The following is a 20227-nucleotide window of genomic DNA, read 5'->3' on the forward strand; positions in this document are numbered from 1 at the left end:
AGTGGATTTACTGGCAGAAGGTAAAAAGTGCCTCAAGCAAAACAAAGCAGGAACAAGCTGAACCTCCAGGCACACAGTCCACAGCGAGAAGCTGCACAAGCACACACAAAACACAAGCCCGAAAAGAACCAGCACTGCTGCCACCCAGACGCGGCAGCGCCAGCCCAAGCGCGAAGCCGCGCAGACAAGCAGCCTAAGGGTCAAGCAATCAAGCAACAAGCAGCAGGAGCATGCAGGAGGAATAAAATCCCTTACACGCGATACCCGGAGGCAGCCGACTGACCACTGTCAGTCGAGACGTCCGCTGCCGCCACAAAGCGGGCGGCCGCCTCCAGCGTCAGCTGCATGGTGAGGCGCTGATAGGTGGCGGCGCGTTTGCGAGCCAAGACCTCAGCAGCAGGGCCGTCATCAGGCACGAAGTGCCGACCAAACGCCGCATCCTCAAGAGGCATTGAGCGCTGAGCAATGATGTCCGCCAGATACCAGATGAAGCGGAGGGTGTCAGGATGCAGGGTACCGTCCGTCGAGATGGCAAGAGGGATGAACGCTCGAGGAGGAGTAGTCATGGCATATGCAGCGCGATGTTTGCGAATGCGTCGAGGTTGACCTCCCCCCACTTGGTCAGGTCGGCAGAGCTACCAATGTAAGGGTGGACCAACGTCACGTCCGCCATCAAGCCCTCGTACTGCTCGGACCCTCGATCGCGGATTCCAGGAATGCCAGTGGACCCGATAATGGATTTACTGGCAGCCTCAAGCAAAACAAAGCAGGAACAAGCTAAACCTCCTGGCACACAGCGCACAGCGAGGAGCGGCACAATCACACACAAAACACAAGCCCGAAAAAAACCAGCACTGCTGGCACCCAGACGCGGCACCGCCAGCCCAAGCGCGAAGCCGTGGATATCGCCCTTCATCTGGCGGCCATGAGGATGGGAGGGTACCTGCCGTCGAGAACGAGGATCCCCCACTGTATCGATGACGCTCTGAAGACCAGCTTCGTTCAGCATCGACCGAATCGTACGAGTAAGGTTGTCATGCGCCGTGGGAAGCTTGGAGGATCGGCGTTTGCAGGTCTGGAGATGATGTGCAGCAACGGAGGGATCGAGCTCGCGCTGACATCCATCACATTTCGTCGGACACTGGCAGATCGGCATGCCATGGAGATAGCAGTCGAGCATCTGAGCATAGCGGTGCGGGAAGGCCTTGAGGGGGTAGTAGCTCGAGACTCGCATCGGAGAGTGGCTCAGGTCTCGCTCAGGAAAATGAGCTAAGATGGTAGACTGCAAGACCCTATCCTGCGACTTGAGCGAGTGTGTCCTGCGGCTGTGCAAGGTGAGGATATCACGCTGCTGATCGGTCAGCGCAGCGCGAGCATGCACATGGCGAGGGAAGACGCGCATGACAAGAGGGGTCACATTTCGCTGCGCAGGGGGAGGAATGAAGTGCTCATGAGACGAGTCGACGAGAGCGCGCAAACCAGGGATGTGTACCACTGATGCCGGGGGGCGTCCTGCGTCATCAGGCACAGCAGCCGGGGCAGGTGGGATCGCCGCGCCATCTGCAGCCGGACGGTGCAGGAGCCTTGACACGACGGTAGAGGATCGCTCCAGCATTATGAACGAAGTCGTGCGCCTCAACGAAGAAGGTCGCCAGAGGATGCTTCTGGGCACGGAGAGATCTCGAGCAGTGAACGTCCAGGCTATGAGGAGAGGGCAGCGTCCGGGACATCGGCTGGTCAGAGTACCAAGCGAGGAAGCGAGCGATAGCCGTATAGTAAACAGCGGGGTGTAGACCCTCAGAGGCGTCCCCTCCCCGACTATGCGGAAGCTCCCGCTTGAACCTCGCAAACTCGAGCAGGTCGGGATGCGCGGCGAGGTACTGCGAGGAAGGCCAGCGGTGGTATTTCTCAAGCGCCAGGTGGACAGAGAGGTCAAAGCGACGAATCTGTGACTGGACCCGCGGGAGAAACGGAGATGACCCCTGGAGGAAGAAGCGCAGCTTCTGGAGATGGCTCGCCCTCACCAGCGTCTTGAACATGAAGCCATGCTGGACGAGCCCGAGCTTCGAGAGCTCTTCGTTGAGGGTAGAAACCTTCGCTCGGAGCTGACTAGCATGAAATCCATCCGTGCCGATAGGCAGGCCGCCAAGTGTAATCCCGCCAGTGACGACCTCGAAGTGAAGAAGTTGAGTCTTGAGACGGCGCTTAAGGCTCTTCTTCAGCTGCGAGAGATCAGGGTGTTGATGCCAGGAGGGGATGTAAACTTTCGACTCGCGAGGTTGAATCTCTAGCTTCAGATCAGCCAACATGTACTTCTTCATAGCGGACGTAGCTGCAACGGCATCCTCGAGTGGACCGACAAGCACGACGTTGTCAGCATAGGCCAAGACTCGAACAGAGGGAAAAAGATCTGCGATATGGAGGAGCAGGGGGTGGATACTGTGGCAGAAAAATACGCTGGAGGGGACATCGCCCTGACAGACGCCCGAGGTACACTGAACGGAGGCTGACTGACTTTTGTGAAAGAGTCGAAGGTCAGCAGAGTCTCCATAGTAGCTGGAGAGGTAGGAGGCGAACAAACGGAGATGCTCGCAAGAGGGCAAGCTTGCGCCTTCAGTGATGCTCCCATTAGTGCTATCAAAGTAGTCGCGACTCGCACGTCCCTCGATTGCATCGAAGAGAGCCTGGCGGTCGAGGGAGTTGAAGGCGTTCTTTGCATCCAAACTCACCAGCACTGTGGAGTATAGGATTTACTGGCAGAAGGTAAAAAGTGCCTCAAGCAAACAAAGCAGGAACAAGCTGAACCTCCTACGGAGAAAGGGCAGCCGCCGACAAGAGAGGAGCCGGCGTTGCCCGGGGGTCCGCCGGGGGCAGCGGACGGTGGCACCCACTGTGGGGTTGGCAACATCCTCATCATCACCGCTGAAGGGGCAGGAGCGCTGACGCGGTTTGCGAGAACTTCAGACAGCCGTCTCGATCGAGTCCGAACTGAATCGCTCGAGGGTGAGACGAGAGGAAGTGCTGGTCAAGAAATGAGCGAATCGCTGCCGAGGCAATGCCCAAGGACCGTCGTGACCCGACCGATGCCGGGGAGGAAGCAGGCGAGCTCGGACCAGCAGCAAGCACCCCAGTGGTGTCGAGCTCTCCGGAGGCACCCGACGTCACAGTGAGGGACGGAGACGCCTCGCCAGCTCCGCGCCGGTCGTCGGGGCCACTCGAAGGGTGTCCCCCATCGGAGTCGGAGACCTCCGGCGAAGACTCCTCGGGCGACTCGACAAAGTCCGAGGAGGAGCTGTCCTCTGGCTCGAGAAGTGCTTGCGCCCGCAAGGGCGTCATGCGCCTCGCACCAGACAGGAGCGCCTCCAGCGTCAGCTGCATGGTGAGGCGCTGATAGGTGGCGGCGCGTTTGCGAGCCAAGACCTCAGCAGCAGGGCCGTCATCAGGCACGAAGTGCCGACCAAACGCCGCATCCTCAAGAGGCATCGATGGATGCTGTGGCAGAAGAGTACGCTGCCACGGTTGTACGGATTTACTGGCAGAAGGTAAAAAGTGCCTCAAGCAAAACAAAGCGTTTAGCTTGTTCCTGCTTTAAATCCGTACTACCAGCGTACTCTTCTGCCACAGCATCCATCGACTCTACGCTGGAGGGAAAGAGTTTTACAGCGGCTGACTGATCCTTGTGGCAGTGAAAGAGTCGAAGGTCAGCAGAGTCTCAGCAGTAGCCCTTGAGGGAGGAGGGGGGGCTTAACTCGGTCAGCTTAACTCCTTGAGCTTAACTCGGTCAGCTTAACTCCTTGAGCTTAACTCGGTCAGCTTAACTCGTTGAGCTTAACTCGGTCAGCTTAACTCGTTGTGCTTAACTCGGTCAGCTTAACTCGTTGAGCTTAACTCGTTGAGCTTAGCTTTAATGGCTGCTCATTGAGCATCAAGATTTGCCGACGCGTGCGGGTGTCGCTTGTGCAGACCAGAAGAGACCTGAGGGCCCGTGAGCGATGGAGCAGCTCCTTCCATCAGCCTCACCGCGTCCGCGTCATCCGCTTGACTGACAGTCTCAGCAGCTCCGCCAGCTGTGAGCAAGAGTGTTGAGAGGAGGCAGGGAAGCAAAGGGATCCTCACCTGACTGCTCCACAAGTTCGCTGCAGAGGTTGAGCAGGTCGCGGATCTCTCGTTGTCGTCCCTCCATAAACTTCAGCATGTGCTGCATCTTCAGCTTTCTGACAGGCGTGACCTCCGCCGTGCCCGCGCTCGACGGCTTGCGAGCCTCGTAAGTCTGAACGATGCTTGAGATGTGATTGCACTGCGAGCTGACCATGGGAAGCAGAACTTGCTGCAGCCGCAGCTTCAGCATGGTCAACTTGTTCGCTCTCTCTGCCTCTGCCATGTCACTCGCTGCAACGAGCGCGTCGATCTCGCTGGCCGTCACTTCCATCTGCTCTTCGAGACAACGCTTAACAGGCTCGAGGGCAGAGATCTCTGGGGCCAGGAGGGAGGACACGAGCCCTTCGCTGGCAGCAGACGCTGACGGGCCCGTGGGCTGCTGCTAACACGTCAAGAGGTCTCAAGGCAGTCAAAGAGCTCACGCTTCCACTCGAGAGCTGCCCGGCCAGCAGGGACGGAAACGAAGTTGCGGGAGCCACGCCGGGGAGTCCGAAGAGTTGAGGGGGGAGGGGGGGCAGTGACGGAGGCGTGAAGGGTGAGGGAAACGAGAAGCCGGTGCCATGGCTGCGACAAGTCAAAAGATTGAGGGAGTGAGAGCGACAAAGAGATGAAATTTCATCGCCGCACCTCGTTTGCGGAGTTCTCAGCAAATCCACACCCACGGCTCGAGCGTGAGCAGCAGCTGCCGCCGAAGCTGCTGCTGCTGCTGCTGCCGCCGCCGCTTGTGGAGTTTGTGGAGAGTGAAAGGAGGACACATGAGGTTCAGTAAGGTTTCGACGCGCAAGGGAGCTCTCGGCAGCGTTAGAAGCATCGCGAGGTTCGGGCTGATGCGGATCAACGGCAGACGGGAGGTTCGAAGGTCGCACCTCCTCTCGGCTAAACGAGTTGGCGACTTGCCTGGCAGGACTGGGTGGGCGAGGCCTCTGGTACCATCAGAGTCAGCAGCGCCTCCTCTCTGACTCTCTCACCTGCTCTTGTCGCTGGTTCTGCACCTCTCGCTCGCCTGCTGCTTCTTCGGCTTGTGCTGGCACTGGCTGGGCGTTGTCAATCTCAACTTGCATACGACACGTCGGGCACTGGCTGTGCTCCTCCAACCAGGATCTCAGGCAATCGAAGTGGAAGATGTGACCGCAGGGCAACTTCTTGGCGTGAGGGGGCTGCATCTCTTCTCTGCAGATGATGCAAGTGTGATCCATCCTAGAGAGCTCTTCTGCCGTGGCGTTGGGGAACCTCGTGTTCATGTTGACAATCACTCTTCGATAGCGAATGAAATCAGCAATCCGCTTCTTAAAGTTCCCAAACGTGTTGTAGAGGTCCCTGACAATGTGTAGTGGAATTCCGTAAAAGGACAAGACGATTGAGAAGAAGATCAGATACACGAAGAGCTGAAAGAGGTCACTGATGAGATTCAAATAGAAGCTGTAAACTGCCTTGTTCGACCACCTTCCATGTCGTCTCATGTCAATGACATAGAGCATGTACTTCAAGAAGGTCGTTGTGATCGTGCTCGCGAGTATCACGTATTCGAATGCAAATAGAATCAGGAAGGAAGGGCCTTCCAAGAGAAGGGTTTTAGCTTGCCAAACAAAGAAGAAACAATCAGTAGTGAACAAGATTCCCATCAGCATCAAAATTCGGATGTGAGTCAAAGTAGAGACCGCAAGCTCCGTATGGAAATGCTCCACGCGGAATTGTGACAGCCAATGAAAGACTTTGACAAACAAGAGAACTGTGAACAGAAAGACAAAGCGAAACTTCAACTCCTCTCGGAATATGGTGAGAGCCAGACAAGTCTCGGTGACGGCAAACCAAATCTTCTCGTAGAGGCGAAGCTCTTCAGTTGGTCGCAAAGAACCGAGAAAGATCTGTAACCAAACACACTCAGCGACACCAACAGACTTCTCCTTGTGCACCTTGCGCACAAATTGCGCGAAGATTAAGGCAGCCACGAAGACCATGTTTCCCATCACCGTCACGCAGAGCTTGTTCGTCCCAAGATGAACAACGATGGGATAAAATTGCTTTCGCACCTAAAGAAACTTTCAAACATTGGAAGCACACAAAAGATTTCACCTGCACTGCATGCGTAATGCATGCAACAGTGGCTAGAATGGAAAAGAGACAGTATGTGCGCACGCTGATCATCGTTTTGGTAGAAACGCCACACGAGCAGAATGACTTGAATCAAGATCCCGCAAGTTGCTCAAAGAAGGATCATTGAAAGAATTGATGAACTATAGCAGTTGCTTGGCTGCAAAACTTCCTGTACACAAAAGAGAATTCACGTCAAAGTTCGGGCAAGGCCCTAAAAATATTTCACAATCGATTGTGACAAATAAACTTCCTCCCTTCCGCTGTTCTGTTCATCACAAAAAACTACCAGTTCTTCTGTTTTGATCTCTACTTCCCTCCCCTCTCTTCCCCCCCTTCTCTCATTTTGCCTCTGCTGTTCTCCCCTCCCCTCCCCTCCTTGCTGTACACATCTGTCGACCATGATCTGTATCTGTTCATTTCTATGCTCTCCCCTCCAATCTCCTCCTTGCTGTACGTATCTCTCTCGGCTATGATCTCGATCTATTCACTCGTCTTCTCTCTCAGTCTTCCATCATCTATTCACTTGTCTTCTCTCTCAGTCTTCTATCATCTCTTCTCTTCTCTCTCAGTCTTCTAGCATCTCTTCTCTTCTCTCTCAGTCTTCCATCATCTCTTCTCTTCTCTCTCAGTCTTCTATCATCTCTTCTCTTCTCTCTCAGTCTTCTATCATCTCTTCTCTTCTCTCTCAGTCTTCTATCATCTCTTCTCTTCTCTCTCAGTCTTCTATCATCTCTTCTCTTCTCGCTCAGTCTTCTATCATCTCTTCTCTTCTCGCTCAGTCTTCTATCATCTCTTCTCTTCTCTCTCAGTCTTCTATCATCTCTTCTCTTCTCTCTCAGTCTTCTATCATCTCTTCTCTTCTCTCTCAGTCTTCTATCATCTCTTCTCTTCTCTCTCAGTCTTCTATCATCTCTTCTCTTCTCTCTCAGTCTTCTATCATCTCTTCTCTTCTCTCTCAGTCTTCTATCATCTCTTCTCTTCTCGCTCAGTCTTCTATCATCTCTTCTCTTCTCTCTCAGTCTTCTATCATCTCATCTCTTCTCTCTCAGTCTTCTATCATCTCTTCTCTTCTCTCTCAGTCTTCCATCATCTCATCTCTTCTCTCTCAGTCTTCTATCATCTCATCTCTTCTCGCTCAGTCTTCTATCATCTCTTCTCTTCTCTCTCAGTCTTCTATCATCTCTTCTCTTCTCTCTCAGTCTTCTATCATCTCTTCTCTTCTCTCTCAGTCTTCCATCATCTCTTCTCTTCTCTCTCAGTCTTCCATCATCTCATCTCTTCTCTCTCAGTCTTCTATCATCTCTTCTCTTCTCTCTCAGTCTTCTATCATCTCATCTCTTCTCTCTCAGTCTTCTATCATCTCTTCTCTTCTCTCTCAGTCTTCTATCATCTCATCTCTTCTCTCTCAGTCTTCTATCATCTCTTCTCTTCTTTTCTCTGCTCTGCTCTGCTCGCCTCATTTGATCTCCACGCTCAACATTTTCATCCTCCAACCCACCCCCTACCCCTTCATTGGTTGAAATCATCAAAAGTACCCCACAAGAATCGTCCAAGTACCCCTACCTTTCTCCTAGCTACATCAAGACCACCCCCCTTTGCTCCCTGACCCTCCTGGCCTTTCTACGTGTACAGTGGTGCTGATAACTAAAACTCTACCTACTACCCCTACCCCTACTTTGATACCAATTCTACCCCTTTGTTCCTCCATGGGTCTTGGCTCAATTACTACCCCCGACACAGACTAGGAATACCCCCACCCTCGTAGAGCTCAACCCCACCTGCTACCCCGTAGTACTCACTACCCCCTATTTGACCTTGTACTACCCCTGGTGTCATCTAAGATGCGCCTGATATCGCCATGGGCGCGCGATCCTCCAAGACCGCCACTTGCTCACCTGCAGAGCAGCAGGGACCCCTCCCTCTTCCCGCTGATGGACCCCTCCCTCTTCCCGCTGATGGAACCCTCCCTCTTCCCGCTGATGGGCCCCTCCCTCTTCCCGCTGATGGACCCCTCCCTCTTCCCGCTGATGGAACCCTCACTGATGTCAAGCCTTCAAACTGCAGCCTTCCCATAGCCACATGCGTGAGAAGCGACGAGCAGCGGCACCCGAAGGCCAGATGCCTCCTCATGCCTTGGCATCTTTGCCGATGGCTGGAACAACTCGAGCAGCCAGATTCAAAGACCCTCCAGCAGGCGTGCCGTGAGTTCTTCAAGTTTCAGCTCCAATATGATGCAAGAGAGGAGGAACTGAATGACGAACTCGATAAATTCTCAATCACACCAACAAGCAATGACAGCGATGCATGAACACCGGCTCTCTCTTTCAACCCTTCCTTTAATGTACATCATCAACTCCATCCTTCCTTCCGGATATTTACACAGCTGATCTAACGAGCCCTTTGGTCGAACTCGTTTCGATGCAGGAAGTGCTGCCGCGAAGTTCTGAGCACGTGGTAGTTGTGCCTGGGGAACGCGTATCTACGCTGTTGCCAATCACCCTCGGGTCTGAATGCATGCAGTCTCGACGTGTCAGATCCACCTTCCTCCATATTCATGTGCGAGGAAGGGGCATCAGGTGTAGGAAGCGACGAAGGAGATTGCTGCTGTTCGGGCCCTTGACGGTGATGCATCTTGTACAGCAGGGGCAAACTTGCGAAATGGAGTCAGAGCGGCTAGCAACACAGCTCAGTTTCACCTCTTTATCCAAGCTTCCATCTGATCGAGAACTTCCGGCCGTGGGAATTCAAACTTGCACGTGGACTGGAAGGTTTCTTGTGCCGCATGCACATATGCCACCGCATTCGCCATGGACAGTGCCAACCACAGTCTCATCTTGCTGATGGCCAGGGTGCAGCACACTTGCGCCTCTTCAAAAGAATTTCTGCAAGGAGAATTCAGACAAACATCCACTGTAAAAAGCTATCACTGACAGTTTGAACTTCTTGAAGCACTTGGAACCATCTGCCGACTGCTACACGATTATCATGATGTTGATTTTTTATCGCATCACCTTGATAAAGCTTGGAATGAGGGTTTCCCGTCTGGACCGCTTTGCTTGCCAGTCTACTCACAGAGTGAGATGGTGACAATTAACATCCTGTCCAAGTCTCACCATCCCACGCGACCTCGCGGTGTACGTGCTCGAGGTCCAGGGCATGCGCACGGAGAGCGAAGCTGAAGACGACAACAAACCCGATGAGTGTCAACACCTTTGCCCCGCGATTCATTGCATCAATGCACAATGGGCGATCGGCTTCCTGTCCTGAAACTCACTCTACGACTGCGCAAAGCAGCTGTGTGCTGTATCGTGTCACGATCCCAAGCGTCGAAAGTGAATAGAGTATTTCAAAAAGCTTTTGAACGCATCATGCAAGGAGATATCCGAGGCCAAATATCCTATCAAAGCTGTCAGGATCCTCACGAAGCACCGACGGTGCAATATCAATATATCTCCTCCTATCTCCTATCTCCTCTCTCCTATCTCAAGTGTCAAATGGATTTGCCACATGGTTGCAGCTCATCCGATCAGAATTTCCGTCTCGTGAAGCCACTCACTCACTTCATGCATCACAAGACAGGTTATAGTCGTGTGCAGTTGCTAAAACTCAAGAGCTCCTTGCATTCCTGCACGAGGTTTTGTGCTAAGTTCACCTCTCGTTAACCCTCCCTCATTCCTTGTTTGCGTCCTTCCCTTTGCTTTCAGTCCTCTCAGTACTTTCAATTCTTTCTAGAGGGAGATTTCATGAGACACTGAGGATGGGGCGTGAAGTCAAGCAAACAAAAAACATCTAAACATACCAGTGGCATCTAAATATACCAGCGGCATCTAAACATACCAGCGGCATCTAAACATACCAGCGGCATCTAAACATATTAGACCCTTTTCGTTTCTACTCTCCTCCGCTACTTCTCTCTGCTCCTCTTCTCCTCTTCCTCCTTTCTTCTTCTCTCTTGCTCTTGGCTTATGTCAGCATGGCCGGTGGGACACAGTGACAGGATGGATGTCAGAGGACAAGGGGGGTGGGGGTGGTAAGGTATGGGTCAGGTACCGGTCCGAAAAACCACTGTTTTGGAGGTACCAGCAGGAACCCAAGGATACCAGGACCCCACCTGTAGAACCTTCGTGGGGCTAAGGGGGTCAGGGTCGGAAGAGGAAAGGGTGGGGTATTTTCAAGGTAAAAGGAGGGGTGGGGTTGATCAAACATGACGGGTGGTGGCAAGGTGCATCAGGAGGGGTGATCACGTCGCACATAGAGTAATGGCGGACGAGGTAAGCGACGAAGAAGGAAGAGGAAGGCATGGCGTGGGGGGAGGTGATCAGAAGAGCATGACATCTCAAGGAGATGCCAAAAGTAAACCAGAAGATGTTTGGGAGCAGGAGAACGTGCGTAAGATATGACTGCGTAGGAGAACTCAACAGGGATCGAGAACAGAAAGGTTTATGAGGAAGTGGTTGGGAGCACTGATCTAGCTCATGTTGAGAACCATCAGTCAATGTTGTGTCTATCTTTGCATCAATCGAACATTATGATGTCTTTGAAGCATCAAAATGTGTAAACTCTCTCCCCATAGAATTGGGAACAGGGTTCTCGAATGTAGAGACCACAATCTTCTACAAAAAGTGGTACGAGTAGAAGGGATAGGAATGCTTAGTTGTAATCACTGCATGGTACTTCTTGATAGAATCAAGAATTTCCGACTTTTTCATTTTCTGCCATCTTATAGGGAGTGGAAGACATATATACTGATGAGTGTGACATGTGGCAGCGTTGGTGGCGTCGAAGAGAAGGAGAGGAGAGGAAGAAGTGGAGGAGGAGGATGAAGCACATCACATCCCAGTAGACGCAGGAGGTCTCAAGTCTGCTCGCCTCCGGTTGTCACATCGTTATCATCGATTCGCCCGCGGGGCGCCCAACAGCGGGTGAGAGCCTGCCTCAGATATCACTTACATCACCGACCAAAGAGTCAGAAGAAGAACAACCACACAAACAACTACAAGTACATTATCACCACCACCACCACCAACTACTACTAATACTACTACTACTACTACAACTACAACCAGAGACAGAACATGAAATTTGGTTTGTGAAGCATGGGGAAAGTAACACGCGGAGCGAGAACTCAGAAGCAGCAAGGAGACTGAAGGAGACTGATGGGATGTACGTGACGTGTAGCCCATGGTAACACGTATGCTTTCCTGTCTTTCCTCCTCTTCCTCCTCCTCTTTCCTTGAACTACAGCACTGTATATCCATGTTGAATGTTTAATACAACAAGGCCTCAAGTTCATCCCACTGTCGACTTGGGCTGATGAGATGAGCTGATGGGATGAGTGGAGCGAGCACTTCCCTCTCCCTTGAGCAGCCTGAGCTTCTTACTCGCGTGCTGAGCATGCAGGTCGTCGACGAGCGCGTGGCTCACGCTCTTGGTGGTGTCTTGGCGAGCTTCTAGGTCATCCATGGAGGAAGGGAAAACCTTGCTGTTGATGGCATCGAGATGCTTCTCGTACTGACGTGCTTGCTCGTGAGCTCTCAGCCGCTCGAGTTTTGTCTTCTGCAGGTCAGCTTTCTCGTTGTCCTTGTCCTCCAGGTGCCTCATCTTCTCCTTCTCCCGAATCAACGCTTCCTTTGCCTTGGCGAAGTCTTCGCTGAACGATCGGCCCGAGTCCCGTCTGGCAGAGCCTTTAGCTTTCTCGTTTGAAGACGCATGCGTATGGCTTGAGCTCTTCGCTTCCTGCTCTCGGTGCGCTGCATGCTTGGCTTGCATCACTTTGGCAAGATGCTTCTTGCGAGGCGAGGTAAGCTGTACCGCCTGGTTCTCCATACTGTCATAGAAATCATTGTCAAGCCTTCGCTCCTGCTTGGCCGAGATCCCATGCTTGTGCTTTTCGGCCACCTGATGATGTTGGGGCGCAGCGTGGGCATCCGCAGCTTTGTGCTTGTGCGAACGAGCACTGACATGCTTGGCTTGGTCGCGAGCGAAGATGGAGTCGAAGAAGGAGTTCTCCAGGGCGAGCTGCTGCCCCTCCGTCTCCAGCTCTACCCCACCTCTAACGCTCACTGTTCTCCATCCGAGGAGACTCACAAGCGCTGCCCCCGCGAGCGCCGCCATGAGCATGGCTCCCTTGCTGACCCTCGCTGCCATGCCGAAGAGCCGCTTGTAAAACAACGAGAAAAACAATAATAAACAAAAAGGTTTACTCAAAGTTAAGTTAAAAATCAGTACGAGGACAATGCGAGAAGAGAAAGACAGCGAGAACCAACCTAATGCTGCCAACTGCTGTCCTCCAAAGAAAAAGGTCTTCACAGGAGGGGGTAGGGTTGTACTGCAGTATATGCCACCGGTACCCTGATTGATTAATTCGGGTGAGATGGTGGAAGGTTTTAGGTTCTGATGTAGATGTAGATGTAGATGTAGATGTAGATGTAGATGTAGATGTAGATGTAGATGTAGATGTAGATGAAAGAGGAACATCATCAGCAGTAGGGCATAGCTCATCTCCACCAACTCATTTGCTGCCATGTCCTCCTGGCCGCTCGTGTTGTGTTGTTTCTGCATTTCTCTCGCTCGCTGTCATCTGGTTCAGATTGTGCAGCCAGAGTCCTTCGCGTCAGTGCACAGGCCCTTCGAGCTGGTCATCGATGTGAGGAGAGCGCGAGAAGCACTGGGGGGCTGGCCTGTGTCAGCCGAGATAAGCTTCTTCAAGGGGGAGACCACAAGCTGCGACGAGGAGGTGGTGTACGCAAGTTTGACCCTCGAATGGGCTGACACAAATCGACGAACTGAACGAGTTGGGGAGGAATGGGAGGAAGGAACCTACCTTCTCTGCCTTTCGCTCCTTCGCAGTTCATTTGTCATCGAGCAAGCGACGAGGATGTTCTACCTCGAGGACGAGCTCCGGCTCAGCGCTTCTTTCATGCCCAAAGTTCCTCCGCCACTTGTCGTCCACTTGAGTCAACTTGAGCCAGAAGGATCTGTCCAGCTGCGCTTGAAGCTTAGTCCCGCCGTCAGGAAGAGGATGAAGGAGGAGAAGTATCGTGTTGAGGTGAGGGTGGATGGCGTCGCGATGTTGGAGCTTGAGGAGCAGCACTTGTTCTGGTCCTCCTCTCGCGCCATTTCCTGGCGTCGCTTCCAACAAGCTCTCTCAGCCCGGGCAGATGGCGATGCCTCCTACCAGCTACTGCCGCACGCATGCTGCTGCTGCCTCGGCAAAGACGTGAAGCAGCTTCGGGTTGCCTTCGCCTCAACCACAAACGAGCTGGAGAGCAACGGGTGGAAGGAGGAGGGGGAGGAGAGGGAGGAGGGCAAAAAGGTTCTTGCATCTTGTTACCCCAACCTCACTGTCGAAAATGTTGTCGATTGGTATCGATCTGACGCCTCAGCTCTCTTCCTCGGCGACGCCTTTGGTGTCCCTTCCTCGCATTCTTCCCATCTTGATCTGCTTCGCTCGTGGATCGCTCAGGTGCCTCCCTGGATATCGCTCGACGTTGGAACCTTCTTCGCGTCCTCCATGTCCAGCCCCTCGCTCTGCCTCTCCTTCCTCGGCTCCCTGCCTGATGCCCCGGCCATGGACGGCAGGACGCGACGAGCGCAGCTGCTGTGGGGGTACGAGGGGGAAGTGATGCTGGAGAGCGTGAGGAGGATCGAGTCCCAGGCAGGAGTGAGGGTGTCGTCCGTCTACCTCGTGTCGGACTTCTCCCGCAGAGACGAGGCTCTTTCCCTCGCGGTCGCGCTGCAGCCAGTCGCTTACCAGGGGCTGCTGCGGGGAGGGCGACGAGAGGAAGAGCATGTGGGTGTGCGGGAGCTGCTGTGGACGCGAGACCTGGAGGTCTGTTCGCTTACCGACTTCTTCCTCAGCAACGACGTGAGCGGGATCGGAGAATGCTCTCCCTGGACTGCAGAGGTAAGAGCACGACGGAAGCTGAAGCGACGGGGAATGCGAGAAGGAGGAGGAAGAGAGCGGGAAGCGACTGGCGGAGAGAGAAGAGTAGAAAGGAAGGAGGGGGAGGGGGAGGAAGAGGAAAGCTTGTCGGCAAGTTCTCGTTCGTATGACCTTTACGGGAAGCTGGTGGAGTACGACCAAGAGGAGTGCATGAAAGAATCAATGACATCACACGCACAAGGCAAAAGAAAGGAGAAGAGGAAGAGGAAGCGAGAGGAGCGAGAGAAGAAGGAAGAGGAAAGAAAGCGAGTGGCGGGTCTGGAGGGAGAGGAAAGGAGGAGAGGAGAGGAGAGGAGAGGAGAGGCAATCAGAGGTCCTCAGCAACCTCCTGTCCCCGTCGAGCTTGATGTGCAAGCTTGGTGGAGAGCTGCAAGGCGACCAAGAGAGTTTCCAGGCGATCTTTTTCTCCCCAACGCCTCCTTGTGCGACGACCCCTTCCTCTTCGGCGATGGCCCCTGCACCGATGGCGCGAAGGTCTTATGCCGAAGTCTGCTCGAGGACAGCAGGTGGAGGAGGACGTGGAATGAAGAACCTGAAGGTGCACAGGAGGGAGCAGACGCAGGAGGAGCAGGAGGAGCAGGAGGAGCAGGAGGAGGGTCGGAGAGGTGTATCGTGTACTCATTCGGGGTTGGTTTCGACGTGAAGTTCGAGGAGGCTGTCTTGGCACGGACCGACTGCCTTGTCTTCTCTTTCGATCCGACCCCAGCTGTGGTTGAGCTGATGCAATCTCAAGCTCGGGAGGAGCGGTGGCAGTTCTACCCCTGGGGGATCGCGTCGTCCAGCAGAGTCGGGGAGCTGGTGATGAGCGACGCGTCGCTGCTGGAGGTGGAAGGGAGGCAGGCGATGCCAGCTGACGTGTTTCAAGTTCGCTTCTTCTCCCTGCCGCACATCATGCGCGAGCTCGGGCACGAGAGGGTCGACGTTGTCAAGCTGGACGTGGAGGGGATGGAAGTGGAAGTGCTGGAAGGGCTGGAGGAGGAGACGCTCAGGAGCATCGGCCAGCTGGTGGTCGAGCTGCATGTTAAGGAGCTTCTGCCGATCCTCCACCTCCAGGACGTGGTCGAGCTGGAGGCTGAGCGGGGAGGAGGGCGGTGGATCCAGCTGAAGCAGAAGCTCGCAGCTTCAGGCTTCCTCCTGTTCCACGTGGCTCCTCAAACCTACTTCTCCCAGGGCCTCTGCTTCTCCTCCTCCAACGCCGGCGCCATCCTCGAGCTCTCCTTCCTCAACTCCCTCGCCCTTCACCTCCCAGTGCTGTCAGAGCCCCCCAATCCCCCCGACGTGCTCCCAGCTGACGTCGCTCCGCATGCTGTCAGGAGGCGAGAGGATGAAAGAGTGTTCGATAACGGAGAGGAGGAGGAGGAGGAGGAGAAGTTTCTCTTCACTTCTCTTCACTTGCCTACTCGCGCTGCTCTCAACTCGCTCCCTCAGCTCGTGCGGTCGTTGTGGGTGAGGACAAGCTTGCGTGCCTGACTTACTCCCTGACCCTCTGCCGCAGCTGGGTCAGGTGCTCAGGAGGAGTGTGGTCTTACCCGCAGATGGCAGCATGGACAACCTGCTGCAGGCAGGTGACAAGCATCAGGTAGACCCCTTTCCTTCCTCCTCCGCCAGCTCCTCTCATTTCAGTTCAGGTCGCCGCATTCATCGAGGACGTCAAGCTAACTCGAGGGCAGCATCGGGTAGAGGTACAGCTCCAGCCTCTGCCCCTGAACCTGCTCCTGCTGCCCCTGCTTCCCCTACCCCTGCTGCTGCTGCCCCTGCTCCTGCTGCCCCTGCTGCTCCTCTTTCTGCTTCACGTCAGTATGCTGATGTCTGGCAGGTTCTTCTCCTCTTCTCCTCCCGCTCCTTCAACGCATCCGATACACTTGTCGTCTAGACCCTCTGCCTGCAGCTGTACGCCTGCTCTTCGTCTCTCAGGCGGAAGCATAGGCATGGAGCAAAGGAGAGGAAAGGACAAGAAGGGGAGGAGAGAGACTATAGTTTACAAGATACCAGAAATCTTCCTTCTCCTCCTCTTCCCCTTCGTCCTCGACCACTGCCTCGCCTCCCCCTCGTTTGTTTGCTTTCTCATTCTCCTCACTCTCTGAAGTATCTACTCACCACCGGCTGAGCCTGCTGCCTCATCCCCAGCACTAGTCGTGAATTGAGTCGCTCCAGCAGGCCTCCAACGATCTGCAGCGCGAACTGTCGCATACCCGGAGCGATCTGAGGGAGGAGAGAAGCGATCTCCGAGGGGTCTAACCCAGAACTCGCTAGCCCCTCCAGCAGCGACCCTCCTCCTCCTCCTCCTCCTCTCGGAGCCCCGAGAAACGTGAGAAGCTTGTCTGCGTTGGAGATGAGCTTCTCATCTTGCTCGCTGAGAGGAGGGAGGAGCGAGCGGAATATCGGAGGAGGAGGCGGAAGGAGAGGGTTGCGGTCTAGGGAGAGTCGCTGCAGCAGCTGGAGGGCGGCGCCTCGGGACATGGCGTCAACTGAGTTGACAGTCTCGTCGAGGATGAACTGACGGAGAAAAGAGCCGCTGTCACTGAAGAAGAACACCAGCGCCTCCTGCACTCCCGACTTCTTCCCTTTCCTCCCTCCTCCACTGCTCCCCTCCTGCTGGGCCGGCGGCAACATGCTCGCGCTCCTCCGCCTCACACGCGATCGAGCGCCAGCGACTGGGGTGAGAGCAGGGGAGCGAAGCAGCAGCGGTGGTTCTCCTCCCCTCTCTCCCTCCTCCTTCCTCCCTGCGGTACCCGAGTCGCGCACGTCGACGAAGGTCTGGAAGGCCTGGAGGAGCTCGATGAGGCGGTCGACGTCGAAGCTCGAGCCCTTGCCATACACCATGTACCGCAGGGCACTGCGGAGGCGAGGAGCGTCGTCGGTGAGGAGGCGCTTGGAGAGGTAGGGGAAGGCCTCGTCGATGAGCGCAAACTGCGGGTTGCCGACGAGCGCGATGCCCTCGAGGACGCCGATGGCGCGGATGACGAGGGCGAAGTAGGGAGGGATCTTGAAGGGAAACTTGAAGGTGATCTGCGCCAGGTCCCCCGCCAGCTCGTTGAAGTTGATGCCTCGCGCCCCTCCCCCGCAAGGGCCTGGTCGAAGACGTTCTTGAGGGCCGGGAGAAGGTCCTTCTTGAGCTCCTCCACGTCAGTCTCGGGGGGGATAAAGTCGAGGGACACGAAGTCTTGAATGATCTCCTCATAGTCGCGATTCAGTAAATGAGCGATCGCCTCGATCATCCCATACTTCTGATCGTCCGTTACCTGTCACCTCCTCCTCAGTATCCTCTTCCTCCCTCCCTCCCCCTTCCCTGCTCTTCACCGACCTGCGTCATCAGCCCGAAGTCGAGGATCGCCAGCTTCCCCTCGGGTGTCCTCAGCATGTTCCCAGGGTGTGGGTCCGCGTGGAAGAAGCCGCTTTCGAGCAGCTGGAGCAGCGTCAACGTCAGAGGCACCAGCAGACGAGGGGCGAGGGGAGAGGGGAAGGGGGGAGGGACCTGCGTGAGGTAGGCGATCATGCCAACAGCCACCAGCTCCTCCACGTCGTCAGACTCGCTCTGGCTGAGCTTCACGCCTTCAATCCACTCGGCCACGTGGACTCGACGGGTCGTGAACTCCGGGTAGACGCGGGGAACGACAACCTGCGAGATATTCTGCATGATCTCTTGGAAGTACTCCCCGTTCTTGCACTCCAGCACGTAGTCCAGCTCCCCGTAAAACCTGCAACACTCTCAGCTCTCCTCCTCCAGTTCCTCTTCCCCTCCCCCTCCCCCCCGGTGGTGCTTTACCTCGGTGCGAACTCATCGAGGAGCGCGAGGAAGTCGGTTCTGCCGAGCTTGAGGCTGTCAGCGAGCTGCGCGGCTTCACGCATGAGGTAGAGGTCGAGCGACACTGTCTCCAGCACAAACGGTCTCTGCACCTTCACCGCCACCGTCGCGCCATCCTTCCTCAACACGCCGCGGTAGACCTGCCCAAGGGAGGCGGCGGCGATAGGCTGCGGGGAGAGCTCGGAGAAGACGTCGGTGACCCTCACCCCCAGCTCGCTCTCCATTGTCCTCATCGCCAAGTCGTTGTCAAACGCGGGGACCTTGTCGCAGAGACGCTGCAGCTCGTACATGGCTTGAGGGGAAAGGATGTCAGGCCTGATCGCCAGCGCCTGTCCCAACTTGATGAAGAAAGGCCCGAGGGAAGTCAGGATCTCTCGTAGCTTCCTCGTCCTTATCACGTCGTTCTTCTCGATGTTGCCCGTGATGGCGTCGAGGACCAGAGGCAAGAAGAAGCCCGACGCTGCTGTCATCACCTGCACCAGACGTGCCAACACGATGCCGGGTCGCTTGCGGTAGTAGTCCTGCCAAGACGTCAGCAGCATCACTAGCATACACGTCAGCAGCATCACTAGCATACACGTCAGCAGCATCACTAGCATACACGTCAGCAGCATCACTAGCATACACGTCAGCAGCATCACTAGCATACACGTCAGCAGCATCACTAGCATACACGTCAGCAGCATCACTAGCATAGGCGTGACCTTGAGGAGGTCAGGCTCGTAGGTCAGCGGCAGTTCGTTGCCGCTGTCGAACTGGACGACCTGAATGGTCTGACCCTCTTGCGCGAAGTCATCCTGGTTCAGCGACGTTCCTCGCATGCCCTCCATCAGGATTCTCACGCGCTCGTCCTGCTCCATCTGCTTCCTCGCGTCTGCCGCCTGCATCTCAAGTCAGCCCTTCCTCTTCCTCCTCCTCGTCAGATGATCCACCGCATTCGACAAGGACCGCACTGACGTCCGGGGGGGAGACTGAACCATGAGAAGGGAGCTTCTTGCCGCCCTCGACCTCTGCGAGGGGAGGGAGGGGCGCCATCCGAAAGAGCCAGAGAAGGAGAAGACGAGCTCCAGTGGAAGAGCCAAGGAGATAAGCTTCAGCGCTGCACGCATGTTCGCTGTTCAAAAGGTTCCCTTAAACCTCACGCATACAAGTGCTGCAACCAAATCAGTTCATTCAGTCTAGTCGTCCAAGCTCCCCTCGCTCCTCTTCCCTGCTCCTGTTTTTGTACAACTTCTACATCTTCGTTCCCTCACCTTAATTGTTTAAAACCTCTACATCTTCGTTCCCTCACCTTAATTGTTGAAAACCTCTACACTTTGAGACATGCATGCTTCGTTGCATCTTGGCTTTGTCTATTACTACGCAAGCCCTTCTCATTCTATCTCAACCGTAAATTTGTGCTCTGCTGTTCGACAACAATCTTGTTTACAGTAGTTCTTGCTCTGCTGTTCGACAACAATCTTGTTTACAGTAGTTCTTGCTCTGCTGTTCGACAACAATCTTGTTTACAGTAGTTCTTGCTCTGCTGTTCGACAACAATCTTGTTTACAGTAGTTCTTGCTCTGCTGTTCGACAACAATCTTGTTTACAGTAGTTCTTGCTCTGCTGTTCGACAACAATCTTGTTTACAGTAGTTCTTGCTCTGCTGTTCGACAACAATCTTGTTTACAGTAGTTCTTGCTCTGCTGTTCGACAACAATCTTGTTTACAGTAGTTCTTGCTCTGCTGTTCGACAACAATCTTGTTTTCTCTCTCTTTCTCTGATTTTGTTGAACCTCTACATGTGTCTCATGCTTTCAGGTACAAGGACCCCCACCAACACCTTTCCAGTACCCCACCGTCTCCGTCCCCCGTGAGTACCCCCCATTTACCACCTATGTACCCCACCCACAGACCCTCCAAAGTGCTTTTAGTGGAGGTACACACCCTTAGGAGTCGGGTAGAAAAACACCCTTAGGAGTGCTACCCCTACCCCTCAATTCCCATTGAAACCACCCCCCTTCCCTCCTCCCTCCGAGCGTTATATGAGACTCGCAACCGTAAGTCCGAGAGTCAGTCGGACCGCCCCGCCGGCCCGGGGGCCGCCGGGAGAAGGCCGCTCGGGGCCCAGGCCGGGCCCGCCGGTCACTGTTCAGTTGTTACGCTTAGGCAGAGTCCGACATAGGCTTGAAATGACGAGTTCTTCGATTCTCCGATCATGGCATCCAACGCTTCCTGTCGAGTTC

The 20227-nt window shown here is 54.7% G+C and overlaps 7 protein-coding genes across 7 annotated transcripts in view; 1 reads left to right on the plus strand and 6 right to left on the minus strand.

The window, feature by feature from the left end:
* The window catches only part of GUITHDRAFT_121842 (hypothetical protein), a gene marked incomplete at both ends in the record, with an annotated part of 1220 nt that extends 768 nt beyond the window's left edge, over window positions 1-452 (minus strand). Inside the window, 2 exons of the mRNA XM_005818894.1 lie at window positions 76-193; window positions 256-452. Coding sequence (XP_005818951.1) covers window positions 76-193; window positions 256-452 — 315 coding nt within the window. The remainder of the gene's footprint in view (window positions 1-75; window positions 194-255) is intronic.
* A 3061-nt stretch (window positions 453-3513) lies between these two features.
* Window positions 3514-4394, minus strand: GUITHDRAFT_156435 (hypothetical protein). The gene is made up of 3 exons (XM_005818895.1): window positions 4117-4394; window positions 4021-4067; window positions 3514-3975 (listed from the first exon to the last, which is right to left on the minus strand). The coding sequence occupies exons 1-3, from the start codon at window positions 4379-4381 to the stop codon at window positions 3916-3918; spliced, it is 372 nt and encodes a 123-aa protein (XP_005818952.1). The 5' UTR covers window positions 4382-4394; the 3' UTR covers window positions 3514-3915.
* Window positions 4395-5096: 702 nt separating this feature from the next.
* Window positions 5097-6423, minus strand: HRD1 (HRD1-like protein; the record flags this gene model as incomplete). The annotated part of the gene is made up of 3 exons (XM_005818896.1): window positions 6232-6423; window positions 6072-6188; window positions 5097-6023 (listed from the first exon to the last, which is right to left on the minus strand). The coding sequence occupies exons 1-3, from the start codon at window positions 6301-6303 to the stop codon at window positions 5097-5099; spliced, it is 1116 nt and encodes a 371-aa protein (XP_005818953.1). The 5' UTR covers window positions 6304-6423.
* A 2148-nt stretch (window positions 6424-8571) lies between these two features.
* GUITHDRAFT_166784 (hypothetical protein) lies at window positions 8572-9649 on the minus strand. Its single transcript, XM_005818897.1, has 5 exons — window positions 9366-9649; window positions 9264-9316; window positions 9184-9221; window positions 8949-9134; window positions 8572-8902 (listed from the first exon to the last, which is right to left on the minus strand). Exons 1-5 carry the CDS (start codon window positions 9478-9480, stop codon window positions 8641-8643), a joined length of 654 nt encoding a protein of 217 aa, XP_005818954.1. The 5' UTR covers window positions 9481-9649; the 3' UTR covers window positions 8572-8640.
* A 1857-nt stretch (window positions 9650-11506) lies between these two features.
* GUITHDRAFT_156438 (hypothetical protein) lies at window positions 11507-12397 on the minus strand. Its single transcript, XM_005818898.1, has one exon. It carries the CDS (start codon window positions 12370-12372, stop codon window positions 11542-11544), a length of 831 nt encoding a protein of 276 aa, XP_005818955.1. The 5' UTR covers window positions 12373-12397; the 3' UTR covers window positions 11507-11541.
* Window positions 12398-12487: 90 nt separating this feature from the next.
* On the plus strand, window positions 12488-16070 carry GUITHDRAFT_121848 (hypothetical protein; the record flags this gene model as incomplete). Its single annotated transcript, XM_005818899.1, has 5 exons — window positions 12488-12553; window positions 12842-15643; window positions 15693-15776; window positions 15826-15873; window positions 16014-16070. 5 exons carry the CDS (start codon window positions 12488-12490, stop codon window positions 16068-16070), a joined length of 3057 nt encoding a protein of 1018 aa, XP_005818956.1.
* An 89-nt stretch (window positions 16071-16159) lies between these two features.
* On the minus strand, window positions 16160-19158 carry GUITHDRAFT_175422 (protein kinase, ABC-1). Its single transcript, XM_005818908.1, has 7 exons — window positions 18935-19158; window positions 18707-18883; window positions 17964-18523; window positions 17673-17895; window positions 17502-17603; window positions 17281-17439; window positions 16160-17227 (listed from the first exon to the last, which is right to left on the minus strand). Exons 1-7 carry the CDS (start codon window positions 19109-19111, stop codon window positions 16271-16273), a joined length of 2355 nt encoding a protein of 784 aa, XP_005818965.1. The 5' UTR covers window positions 19112-19158; the 3' UTR covers window positions 16160-16270.
* Window positions 19159-20227: the final 1069 nt, after the last annotated feature.

This window comes from Guillardia theta (assembly GCF_000315625.1).
Source record: "Guillardia theta CCMP2712 unplaced genomic scaffold GUITHscaffold_259, whole genome shotgun sequence".
NCBI lineage: Eukaryota > Cryptophyceae > Pyrenomonadales > Geminigeraceae > Guillardia > Guillardia theta.

What these genes read in the sequence shown, in the direction of transcription:
- GUITHDRAFT_156435 (XM_005818895.1), bottom strand. Translation starts at nt 4,381, where the DNA reads ATGGCAGAGGCAGAGAGAGCGAACAAGTTGACCATGCTGAAGCTGCGG. An exon ending in CGAACTTGTGGAGCAGTCAG is followed by an intron (nt 4,068 to 4,116) that starts GTGAGGATCCCT and finishes TCTTGCTCACAG; the next exon opens with CTGGCGGAGCTGCTGAGACT. An exon ending in AAGCGGATGACGCGGACGCG is followed by an intron (nt 3,976 to 4,020) that starts GTGAGGCTGATG and finishes ACGGGCCCTCAG; the next exon opens with GTCTCTTCTGGTCTGCACAA.
- GUITHDRAFT_166784 (XM_005818897.1), bottom strand. Translation starts at nt 9,480, where the DNA reads ATGAATCGCGGGGCAAAGGTGTTGACACTCATCGGGTTTGTTGTCGTC. An exon ending in CCGCGAGGTCGCGTGGGATG is followed by an intron (nt 9,317 to 9,365) that starts GTGAGACTTGGA and finishes CTCTGTGAGTAG; the next exon opens with ACTGGCAAGCAAAGCGGTCC. An exon ending in ATGGAAGCTTGGATAAAGAG is followed by an intron (nt 8,903 to 8,948) that starts GTGAAACTGAGC and finishes CCATTTCGCAAG; the next exon opens with TTTGCCCCTGCTGTACAAGA.
- GUITHDRAFT_156438 (XM_005818898.1), bottom strand. Translation starts at nt 12,372, where the DNA reads ATGCTCATGGCGGCGCTCGCGGGGGCAGCGCTTGTGAGTCTCCTCGGA.
- GUITHDRAFT_175422 (XM_005818908.1), bottom strand. Translation starts at nt 19,111, where the DNA reads ATGCGTGCAGCGCTGAAGCTTATCTCCTTGGCTCTTCCACTGGAGCTC. An exon ending in ACTTCGGGCTGATGACGCAG is followed by an intron (nt 17,440 to 17,501) that starts GTCGGTGAAGAG and finishes AGGAGGTGACAG; the next exon opens with GTAACGGACGATCAGAAGTA. An exon ending in TTCTCCCGGCCCTCAAGAAC is followed by an intron (nt 17,228 to 17,280) that starts GTCTTCGACCAG and finishes AACTTCAACGAG; the next exon opens with CTGGCGGGGGACCTGGCGCA.